General features: G+C 43.2%; 3 protein-coding genes across 3 annotated transcripts in view; 2 read left to right on the top strand and 1 right to left on the bottom strand.

Annotated features, from left to right (window-relative positions):
* LOC310701906 (olfactory receptor 2AK2-like) overlaps nt 1-12,373 on the top strand; it is a 51,917-nt gene that overhangs the window by 14,433 nt on the left and 25,111 nt on the right. The gene's annotated exons all lie outside the window — the stretch shown is intronic.
* On the top strand, nt 7,040-7,666 carry LOC310700915 (olfactory receptor 2AK2-like; the record flags this gene model as incomplete). The annotated part of the gene is made up of 1 exon (XM_083490867.1): nt 7,040-7,666. One exon carries the CDS (start codon nt 7,040-7,042, stop codon nt 7,664-7,666), a length of 627 nt encoding a protein of 208 aa, XP_083346993.1.
* Nucleotides 11,058-11,747, bottom strand: LOC310700916 (olfactory receptor 2AK2-like; the record flags this gene model as incomplete). Its single annotated transcript, XM_083490868.1, has 1 exon — nt 11,058-11,747. One exon carries the CDS (start codon nt 11,745-11,747, stop codon nt 11,058-11,060), a length of 690 nt encoding a protein of 229 aa, XP_083346994.1.

The following is a 12,373-nucleotide window of genomic DNA, read 5'->3' on the forward strand; positions in this document are numbered from 1 at the left end:
ATTTTGACCTACATGACACCTGCTGCTTCCTATTCAGCACAAAGGGCCATGATAAATACTGTGTTTTTTACCATTGCGCCTGCCATGATGAACCCTTTCATATACAGCCTGAGGAACCGGGTTGTCTTAGCAGCACTGAGAAAGCTCTTTGCAAGATGCACAATGTGTCAATGATTTCAGCAGGAAACAGAATGACAGGCACTCTCCCTTTGGAATTTATCGAGGGGCTGAAATTTAGCTGGAAGCAACTTAAGGGGATTTTGTCCAAGGGTGCTTCAGATGGGCATATTATTGTGTGATTTGTGCTACTGACATGTAAACAGAATCTGGAATCCAGAGTCTGCTTTACTTAAATTGTTCTTAGTTGCTGTCATTGTTCATGTTGTTTTACTGTAAAATCACTTGGAAATATGTTATGGGGCATCATTCGTAGATGGAATCAACTAAGTTTGGCTGTTGCATCACACTGTTGACGCTTGTTAAGCCTGTGGTCCACCAAGACCTGGAGATCCTTTATACATGTACTGCTAGTAAGCCAGGTGTCACCATCTTTTATTTGTGCATGTGGTGCTTCCTGCTTAAGTCCAGAACCATACATTTGTCCCCTATTGTCCCTAAAATAAAAAACACCAACACTAACACAGGGATCAAGGAAAGCAGAAAGCGAGAGATGCAGGCAGAAGAAAAAGGCTGGAATGGATTTGGATTGGCTCTGCAGCTTCTGCCTGTGTTTGTGTCTGGAAGCAGCAGCGTGCTGATTGACTCCAGCAGTGGATCCTGCAGATCCATTCCAGCCTTTTCCTCCTGCCTCTGTCAGTTTTTTTACCTTTTCCTTGTCCCTGTTTGTTTGTCTTGACATTCCCTATCCCTTCTTCCTTTGCTGAAATAATTTTTACAAAATCCCTGGGGGAACACCCAAATGAAATATGCTGTGCATGGCTACGCAAGTGGTGTGTGTGTGTGTGTGTGTGTGTGTGTGTGTGTGTGTGTGTGTCTGTGTGAGACGTCTCCCTTTTCTGCCCCCTACCATAAAACCACAAGGAGAGTCCTTCTGGATCAGCCCAAGGGCCCTTTTAGCTGAGCATCCTGTTCTCACAATGCCCACCACCACATGTCTGTGAGGAGCCCATAAGCAGAACCTGAGCACAGAACAGATGAATCTTCTGCTGCTTTGTTGTCCAGTAGATGCGTAGGAACATTCACCATCATCCTCAATATTTGCTCTGAACTAATTTTAAGATGTATTTTAACTAACTGATTGCCTGTTTTTATGTTCTTATGTTCTTTGTATACTGTCTTAGTTTCATGATGATAGCAGCCCTGAGCCTGGCTTCGGCTGGGGAGACCACGGCAGAAATAATTTAGTATTATGATTATTATTATTATTAAATATGCCCGGCTGCGAGGCGTGAAGGCCGCTCCCGGCAAGGCCCCTTCCACCTGGCCTAGGGGGCGAGGCCCACACTCACCCAGACCTACTAAAGCGGCTCCTTATGAGACCTGAGGCACATCACCGGCTATTGTTTTGTTTTATTGATTTAATATGTGGTACACCCCTTTTATTAAAAATATAAAGACATATAGAAATTAAAAATACATCCATCCATCCATACTGTCCAAAGCTTATTTAACATATTCAGATGGTGGGTGGTAGGAAGTTTTCACTTTTGAACTATAATGAATTTTGGTAACAATTAAAATAATGGTTTGGGAGCCAAATTCCCTCAGGGCGGTGCTGGCAGAGCATTTCTCCATGGAGAGTAGAAATAACGATAACGATATCTTTATTGTCATTGTCCCTTGCGGAACAATGAAATTGAAAAACTAAATAAAACTACCACAAAACTACATAAAAACTAAATAAAACTACATAAAACATTCAAAAACCCCTAAAAACTCTAAAACCCCATTTTAAAATACACTATGCTGCGTTTAGAACCAGAATTGCATTAGCGTAGAAACTGTTTCTCAGACGGCTAGTCCTGGCCTTTATAACTCTATACCTTCTTCCAGAAGGCAGAAGCTGAAAGAGATCATTTCCGGGGTGCGTACTATCAAGTGCTATCTTTGCCGCTTTCTTATGGCACCTGGCAGCATAGATTTGATCCAAGGTGGGAAGAATGCACCCAATAATTCTCTCTGCAGTCTTTACAACCCTGGATAGCATTGTTTTTTCCCTGGCCGTGCAGCTCCCAAACCACACACACAGACCATAAGTTAGTACGCTCTCCACAGTGCAATGGTAAAATGCCATCAACAGGTCCTTTGAGAGATTGTTCTTCCGGAGGATTCTCAGAAAATATAACCTCTGCTGTGCTCCCCAGGTTAGGTCGTCTCTCAACTCCATTCCCAGAAATCGAAACACCGAGACCTGTTCCACGCACTTCCCCTCAATAATAAGTGGCTGAATATTCAATTTACATTTCCTAAAGTCCACAATGATCTCTTTTGTTTTCTTTAAGTTAAGGAGTAAGTTGTTTTTCCTGCACCACTCCCCCAACTGCTCAACTTCCTTCCCATAGGCCGCCTCCTCCTCTCCAGCAGTAATTAAACCAACCACCGTTGTATCATCTGCAAACTTAATGATCTTATTACTGGGGTATTTGGGGGCACAGTCAGATGTATAGAGCGTATATAAAAGCGGGCTCAACACGCACCCCTGCGGCGTCCCCGTATTCGTGATGAGATCCGCAGAGACGTGGGAACCCAACCTGACCCTTTGGGAACGGTTTGATAGAAAGTCTAATATCCACCTGCACAAACATGGTGGAAGTCCCAGGTCTAATAATTTGGGCACCAATCTATGCGGAAGAATAGTATTAAATGCAGAACTAAAGTCTACAAATAACAGTCTCGCGTAGTTCCCTTGCTTCTCCAAATGAGTCAGGACAGCATGCAAAGCCATTGCCACAACATCCTCTGTGGATCTCTTTGCCTTGTACACAAACTGGTAAGGGTCAAGTCCTCTGGCAGACAAGATAAGATGCACTTCCTCACCAGTTTTTCGAAACATTTCATTATAATAGGTGTCAACGCCACAGGGCGAAAATCATTCAGACTGTCTATCTTTGATGTTTTTGGCAGGGGTATAATGGTAGCGGATTTCAGACAGGGTGGAACAGTGGCTTGGGCCAGAGACTGGTTAAAAATCTTCGTAAAGATTCCTGCCAGTTGGTCTGAACAATCTCTTAGCACCCTGCCAGCCACCCCATCCGGGCCCATAGCCTTCCTCGTGTTTACCTCCTTTAATATTCGCCTCACTTCTCCCTCTTCCACCCTGGCAGCATTTCCTGTAGGTAGTGACGCCAATAGCTCTGGCATCCCTGTTGGAGTCACTGTTGGTGTCACCTCAAATCGGGCAAAGAAGGTATTCAACTCTCCCACCAAGGAAGCAGTACTCTCTACCACTGATGAATTCCTTGATTTATAACCAGTCAGATGTTGGACTCCCTGCCACATTTGTCTAGTATCATGATTTCTCAGATGGTCCTCAATTTTTCCTCTGTACTCCGCTTTTGCTTTCCTGATACCCCTCTTCAAGTTTGCTCTTTCTATGCCATAGAATACCCGGTCCCCAGTTCTAAAAGCAGAATTTCTGGCCTTCAATAATCTCCTAACCTCTCCTGTCATCCAGGGCTTCCTATTCGGATACAATTTAACATACTTTTCCCTGGTGACATTTGCTGTGAAGAATCTAATATAATCCAGGACCGCTGCTGTATAAGTTTATAGATCTTGATGGTCGAAGATATTCCAGTCGGTCTCCTGGAAACAGTCCTGCAGTTGCTGAGAGGCTCCCTCAGGCCACACCGTAACCATCCGTGTTTGTATCTGGCCTTGTTTCCTGAGGGGTGTGTATACTGGTGTCAGAAGCAGGGACACATGATCTGAACCACCGAGGTGTGCCAAGGTCTTGACCTCATATGCCCGTCTAATGTTCGTATACACCTTGTCAAGAGTATTTTCTCCTCTTGTTGCACACTCAATGTGCTGATGGAATTTTGGGAGTACTTCCCTCACATCTGTGTGATTGAAGTCCCCCACAATAATGTGCACAGCCTCCGGGTATCTAATCAATTTAGCATTGATGTTTTCATGCATACTACTCATGGCCCTGCATGCATTTTGCAGTTGGTGCTATGTACACCGCTGTTAACACCACTGTTGTAAATTCCCGGGGGAGATAGAAAGGTCTGCATTTAATTGTCAGAAATTCCACATCCGGAGAACAGTAGGTATCCAACTTGACAGAGTCCGTACACCAGTTTTGATTTACAAAAATACACCCCCCCACCTTGTTTCTTGCCAGAATCCTGTGTCCTGTCCCACCAGTACATTGTAAAACCTTGTAATTCAACAGCTGTGTCTGGAATAGCTGAATTTAACCATGTCTCTGTGAGTATCAGTACACAACAATCCCAGATGTCTTCCTCCACTCCTACACGAAGCCTCCATTCGTCAAGTTTATTTGCCAATGATCTCACATTAGCATAAATACTGGTTCTGGTCTGAATGTTTCAGAATCAAAAGGCAGATATATATTTCCTGTTTCTGGAAACAGGGAGTCAGTGGAGCTAAGCAAACATTTCGCTGTAAATGTATGTTAGGAAATTTCAGAGATATACATGTTGCTTTATCAGGGAGCATGAATTGGATTGTTTAGATTTTGGAATTTTAAAAAACAAGCATGTCAAAAGGAAGCAAAGGCTTATGTAATTCTGCAGCCCTGAATAGAGGTCTTGGCATTCCTCCCCCCTATTTTTGAATATAAAAAGATTCTGAACGTTTCTCATTAATCAAGAAGGCATTTCTCTTTTTCTTAAAGAATGGAAGGGAAATCATTTTTGCGGTAGAGGATGAATTGCCACCCCTTTGAAACTGGGGAGTTAATAACAGTAGTAATTATTGTAAAAAATTAATTAACACAACAGAGGCCTCACAGTTTTTCAACCGAGCCTTGGGAATTCATTTTCATCTTAAGAAACTAAACTTTGCTCCCTTCTTGCTGTTGTAAACAGAAGCGGTTGACACAGGTATGTAATTCTGAACATTTGTAGAAGTCATAGTTATTCTGTATTGCATGCAACTCTATAGCACCTTGGAAATCAATGGACCTCAGTTAGTCATGGCCATTAATTTCAACAGATCTACTCTGAGTAGAACTAAAATGGGATGCCACATGATGGTCCATTATGCTGATTCATGATAACACCAATTTACTTGTACTTAAGAACCTTGCAAGCTTATGGAAAATAGGAAAAATATATTCAAACAGGAAAATGTATATATTTATTTAGCGTATGCATATTCCTTTTAGTTATTTTTTTATCCTGCCATACCCTCCAGGAAAAGTCATAGGATTCAATAAAGAGAAACAGATATTTTTATAAACCAGATTTCATTTGAAAGTCAGGCTTGGCACTACACATATTATTTATTCCCACATTCTCCCTGTGTGGCACTTTAAAATGTACATTGGATAAAACATTCTGCTGGAAACAATTTACTACAGGACTCATGGTTTTGCAGCTGCAAAGCAACTGAGCTACAACAGCCTGACATTGGTATTCTTTAGCTGTATCATTGACACCGGGCTTAACACTTGCTATCCATGTCCTTTAAGCTTTGATAAATGACCCATTATTGTGCATTCATATTTTAAATATTGAGTTTGCCCTTTCCTATATACCCATTACAGCCTGCTGGATAGGTTAGAGTAAGGCAGGGGCCGCCAACATGATGCCATCCAGATGTTGGAGCTATAGAACCCATCATCCCTGAGAACGGGCCAGAATCTATAACCCTGCTCCAGATAAGCTGAGAAAGGGGTAGTGCTATGGATCTGGAGGGACAGGAACATGGCCCTTCCCGTGGTTGCATGTTAGAGATTTCCCTCCTATAGCGGTGAATCTGGATCCCAAGTGACCCATTTCCACTGAAAAAGAATTGAAATGGGCTTTACCGAAACAACAGTGGAAAGTCCCAAGCCAAAGTCCCAGGTATTAGCGATATGAAAGAAGAAGTTGGGGCTGGATCAACCTCAAACACCCTATTTCCTTTCTCTTCTAAAAAACAAGGTTGGCTGGGTTTTTAGAAATTATCCTACCATTTCCCAAGTATTTCTGCACCTTTTGCGGTGAGGGGAGGGGGACAGGGGTAGCGCAAAATACAGTAGGAAAATTCATGTCAAATTGCTCTTTTTGGGGGTTGCTTTTCATCATCTGGAATGAATTAATTCATTTTCCATTACTTTCTATGGGAAAGCACAGGTTGGTTTAAGTTCGCTTTGGTTTAAGACCAGACTTCTGGAACAGATTAAGGTTGTAAACCAAGGTACCACTGTAGTGAGAATCTGGATGCACCCAGAGAGATTTCTAACATATTGGGCAGTATCCAACATTGAAGCTCTGCCTGCAAAATGGACTTCCATGCATTCTGTAAAACTTCCTCTTCTTTCCAGGTGTCTCTTTGAACCCTCAAAATCTCAACTGGAGGGTTGGGAACCCTCCAAACATATTTTCGGGACTCTTGGAGGAGAGAAGAGGAAAAGAAGTCTTGTTGCAGACAGAACTAAGTGTGAGGAGCATTAGACACAATCCATTCTATTAAAAAACTGCTCTCTTTTTGTTGTTTATGTTATGTGTACAGTGGATTCAACCCTACAATTTGGCACACCACTTCTCACAAGTCCTCTCCTTGAATCTTCAGGCAAAATTGGGCAAGTGAAGGAGGAATGGGAGGAGGGAATATGTCATGGACCGTGTTCCTTCTTGTTGGACTTCAGCATCAAAGGTCACCTATGGTTTTCCTTGGTGTGATCTTCTTCATGTTCATAGTAGCTCTGATAGGGAACAGCCTCCTTCTTTTTCTGATCAAGACAGACTCTGGTCTGCAGACCCCAATGTATTTTTTCCTCAGCCAACTAGCCTTCATGGACCTCTGCCAAGTTCTCACCATTGTTCCCAAAATGACGGTGGATTTTGTAACCCAGAGCTACAGCATTTCACTCTATGGATGTTTTGTACAGATTTCTGTCACAATGCTCGTGGGAGGGGCAGAGTGCTTCATCCTGGCGACCATGTCATATGACAGGTATGTGGCTATCTGCAGGCCGCTGCAATATCCGGTTCTCATGAGGAGCAAAATCTGCAACATCATGTCAGTTGCTGCCTGGTTTTGGTCCTCTGTGCAGGCCTTGATCTGTTCCCTTTATGTACTGTCTCTTCCCTACTGCAAGTCCAATGTGATCAGACACTACATGTGTGATTACCCAGCCCTTGTCCAGTTGTCCTGCTCTGACAATTCTGCATTTGATATAACAGAATACGTTGGTAGTTTCGTGATCTTTTTCATCCCTATCTCAATCATCCTGGCTTCCTACATAGCCATCCTACTTCAAGTTCTCAGAGCACGTTCCTCTGGAAGTAGCCACAAGGCCTTGGGGACCTGCTTGTCCCATCTGTGTGTGGTTGGGATCTTCTACGTTACGGCCATTTTGACGTACATGACACCTGCCGCTTCCTATTCAGCAGAAAGGGCCATGATAAACGCTGTGTTTTGTACCATTGTGCCTGCCATGATGAACCCTTTCATATACAGCCTGAGGAACCGGGATGTCTTGGCAGCACTGAGAAAGCTCTTTGCAAGATGCGCACTGTGTCAATGATTTCAGCAGGAAACAGAATGACAGGCACTCTCCCTTTGGAATTTATGCCAGGGCTGAAATTTAGCTGGAGGGAACTTAAGGTGAGAGATGCAAATTTTGTCTAAGGGCGCTTCAAATGGGTGTATTATTTTGGTTTTCATGCTACTCATGTGTGAACAGTCTGCAAACCAAAATGGGACCTATTTGCAATACCTTAATGTACTGTTTGCATTATTAATCCCCCACCTGGAAGCACCCTAACTTTCATTATTGCTGTGTGATTGGTGACCGTAGCAAAAAATGTTCCCCAATATTCATACTGTAGCTTTGTTTCTGAATGAATGTTACATCCTTTGGTTTAATAATATATACTACAGCTTCAAGCAAGACAATGTGTCCCTGCTGGGGCTGAGCTCCTAAATGGAGATGATAATAACATAATGTTCAGGGATAGCGTGTAATCTGAAGTGTTTTGAACGCCCTAAAATGTTGTATGAATTCTAAGTATTATCATTCCCTGGTCTCACAAAAATATTTTTTTACAATAAACTTCAGTGAAGGGGCCAGGCATATTCTGGGCTGTCAGCTCCAGCGATAGGAAAGTCTTCATTGTTCCTGGATCCCTTAAAAATTAGGTGCTGTGCTATCATTTGAGAAGCCACCAGGCCTTAGGGAACCTGCTTGCCCAATTTGTGTGTCGTGGTACTCTGCTATGGAGCATCTATTTGGAGATAGATGGTGTTGATTACTATAGCACCTACAATGACAAATACTTTCCTATATGTCTAGAGGAACTGGGATATGCTAGCAGGACTGAGAAAATTCTTTGGAAAATATCACATGGTATAAATGATTTTACAGGGCACCATGCAGAGAGAGTCCTGGTCAAACCACATTGTTTTTCCCCACCGTGACGTTTCTCCTACTTATTGAGGGACAGATTGCTATGGATTGACAGTGCACGGGCTCACATGATCATATTGTCATTCTGTTCTGACCAGTCAGCTCTGGTTCCTGTCTTGAACCAGACAGGTTGCAACATGTACAATAACCACCCATGATGATGATGATAATGATTTTATTATTTGTATGCCATCCTTTACAATCACATCTGCAAGTACTTGCCTGCTAGCTCTCCTGCTTTCATCCCAACATCAACAAATTCATGGAGGATTAGACTATCAGTGGCTTCCAGCCACAATGTTGTACCCCCAGTGCTGGAGATCTCTGAATATCATCACTGGGAATCACAAGTGGGCTTAGAAGTACACAGGGGCTGTGCTGGGGGTGTCCAGGCATACCCTGATGTTAAAAAGGGTGTGGGTCAAAGGAAGCAGACAAAGAGAGATGCAGGCAGAAGAAATGGAATGGAATGGATCTGGAAAGGACTTGGAGCCTCTGCCTGTGTCTGTCTCTGGAAGTGGCAGTGGCAGTGGGAATGAGAGTGATTGGCTCCACTAGCTGCCCCTGCAGATCCATTCCAGCCTTTTTCTTCTGCCTGTGTCTGTTTCTGTCTCCATCCTCACTCCACTGGCCACCTTTCGTGGAGAGAGATCTGAAAGGGATAGGGGCTGCTTTTTATGGTCTGTAAGCAAGGAAATAGGGATGCGGGTGGTGCTGTGGGTTAAACCACAGAGTCTAGGACTTGCCAGTCAGAAGGTCGGCGGTTTGAATCCTCGCGACGGGGTGAGCTCCCATTGCTTAGTCCCTGCTCCTGCCAATCTAGCAGTTCGAAAGCACGTCAAAGTGCAAGTAGATAAATAGGTACCGCTCTGGCGGGAAGGTAAACGGCGTTTCCGTGTGCTGCTCTGGTTCACCAGAAGCGGCTTAGTCATGCTGGCCACATGACCCGGAAGCTGTATGCCGGCTCCCTCGGCCAATAAAGCGAGATGAGCGCCACAACCCCAGAGTCAGTCACGACTGGACCTAACGGCCAGGGGTCCCTTTACCTTTTAAGCAAGAAAGTGGAGAAGCCATTCCACCCTTGGCCCTCCATAAGTGCCCTGCATCTGGTCAGCTTGGCATGAGTCTTTTTCTCTGCTGAAAAAACTCCTATTTTGGCTTCTTGACTGCTCTTGTGGTTTTTCCTCTTTACCTCTCTCTTGTCCCTATTTGTTTGTCTTGTCATTCCCTGCCCCTTCTTCCTTTGCTGAAATATTTTTTTACAACATCCCTGGGTGCACACCCTAATGAAACGTGCTGTGCGCGCCTATGCAAATGGGGAGAGTGCTGTGCCGCACAGGTTTTTGAAAGGTGCTGTAATCTGGGGACAAGACACTCACTGGAGTTTCCTCTTGACTCCAGTTGGCCAGTGGGCACCTTCTTCCTACCTCCCAATGTATTCTTCCAAGTGACATTCTGTTGAATAGTGGTAGTGGAATGGTACCACCCCCATATTGAGACCTTGCTCAATAATTTCCCCGCTCCACTGCCAAATGTACCTTGGAATAGGGAATTGGGGTGAGGGAGAAATCATGACCTGTGTGCCTCCCCCCCAAAAAAATCACTGGAATCACTAAAATCCCCCAACCCAATTTTGTAGCCTCCCAGACCAAGGCATAGAATTTTAAGAGCTTTATTCTCAATATATGCATTGCAGGGAGTTGGACTAGATGTCCCTCAGGATCCCTTCCAACTTTAGAATTCTATGATTGATCTATTACAGGGACTTCTAGTTAATAGGAGGACCTTTTTATTGTTCAGTTTCTCAATAATTATTTACAATGTGTGTGTTTTTTTGAAAAACAAATATACTAAATGTTTCTGTTGTTTCTGTCTTGTTGCAGTACTGTATTACCTCTTTCTATTTTTTTGCAATTTACATTTTAATACTTTCTTGTCAACAAATAAAGTTAGTTTTAAACCACTTAGCAGTTTCAGCAGCCTTCTGTCACTTCTGCCTGTCTCCTTCTTATTGGTGGAAGATAATTCTGATTCAGTTCTCCCAAATTCATGCTTTCCTAAGCAGCACATAAATAAATATACATCCAGCTTTCAAATTTTGCAGTTGTCCAGACTTTACAATACAGTTCTCCAGCCCAAAAAATGTTAAAAAATGTATTTGATAAGGTAAGGTGTGCATTAACATGCTTATATTGTAGAAAGTAGCACATAGAAATGCATCACAATAGGGGAAACTGCTCTGCAAACTGGTTAGGGGAAAATGCATACAGCAACAGGAGGATTAGGAGAAATTCAGATTGGAATGCTAATGAATTTTGACAAGACCTTTTAAAAAGCCACCCAGTTGTAAACTGATGTGGAAACTGAGCTTAAAACTGGAAAAATGAGAAACTGAGTTAAACTGAAATGAACCAATTCACCTATGCCTAGTTAGTTATTTCCAGTTATGTTTAAGAGTTCTGCTGGTTCTGAGGATAACATCATGGATAGTTTCTTTTCTCCTATCCAATTATTTACACAATATGCATTTTGCACAAAGTCTCCTCAAAGCTGCTAGAACATCGCGGTTCCTCAGGCTGTATATGAAAGGGTTCAACATAGCAGGGACAATGGTAGTAAACACTGAGTTAATCATGGACTTTTCCGCTGTATAGGGGGTCATGTACGTAAACATGGCCATTGAATAGAAGATTCCAACCACACACAAATGGGACAAGCAGGTGCCCAGAGCCTTGTGGCTACTTCCTGAGGAGCGTGCTCTGAGGACTTGAAGTAGGATGGCTATGTAGGAAGCCAGGATGACTGAGATGGGGATGAGAAGGACCATGAAATTACCAAAGTATGTTGATCTCACAAATGCAGAATTGTCAGAGCAGGACAATTGTATAAGCGCTGGATAATCACACAGGTAATGGTTAATCACATTGGACTTGCAGTAGGGAAGAGGCAGCACATAGAGGGAACAGCTCAGAGCCTGGAACGCAGACCAAAACCAGGCAGCGACTGACATGATGTTGCAGATTTTGCTCCTCATGAGGACCGGATATTGCAGCGGCCTGCAGATAGCCACGTACCTGTCATATGACATGGTCGCCAGGATGAGGCACTCTGCCCCTCCCAAGAGCAGCGTGACAGAAATCTGGGTGATGCATCCAGAAAGCGAAATGGTGTAGCTGTGGGTTACAAAATCCACCGTCATTTTGGGAACTATGGAGAGAACTTGGCAGAGGTCCATGAAGGCCAGTTGGCTGAGGAAAAAATACATTGGGGTCTGCAGACCAGAGCTCATTTTAATTAAGAACAGGAGGAGGCTGTTTCCAAGGAGGGCGATAAGGGACATGAAGAGGATGGCACCAAGGAAAAGGGTGGGTGATTTTTGATGCTGAAGTCCAACAAGAAGAAACTCTGTCCACGATGTTTTATTCTCACCCCCCATTCCTTCTTCATTTGTCTGGATTTTAGCTGAATAAGATACAAGGAGAGAAAAGCTGGGGATAGAAGTCACATAGTACTTTGAGAGAATTGTAGGTAAACAATCATTAATATTGTAACTGGGGTGGGTGGGAACCCAGGATTTCTAAATAAATTATGCCATCTTATGTTATCAGTGTTTTTTTGTAGGTAGGCTACATGACCCAATTGGATGTGTGTGAGATTCATGATATACAAGCAAAGAGGCCTTTTAAAAGAGCTGAAATCCTCCTGTTTGTAGCCAATTAATCCAGCTCTGGTTCCCTCTTTCAAGAAGCTTATCATTAATATATTCCCCTTTTTTATTTTATTAGTTATCATTTTATCATTTTAGATTTCTGCCTTAACCAACAT

The sequence above is a fragment of the Podarcis liolepis genome (assembly GCF_965112155.1).
Source record: "Podarcis liolepis genome assembly, chromosome: 2".
Taxonomy (NCBI): domain Eukaryota; kingdom Metazoa; phylum Chordata; class Lepidosauria; order Squamata; family Lacertidae; genus Podarcis; species Podarcis liolepis.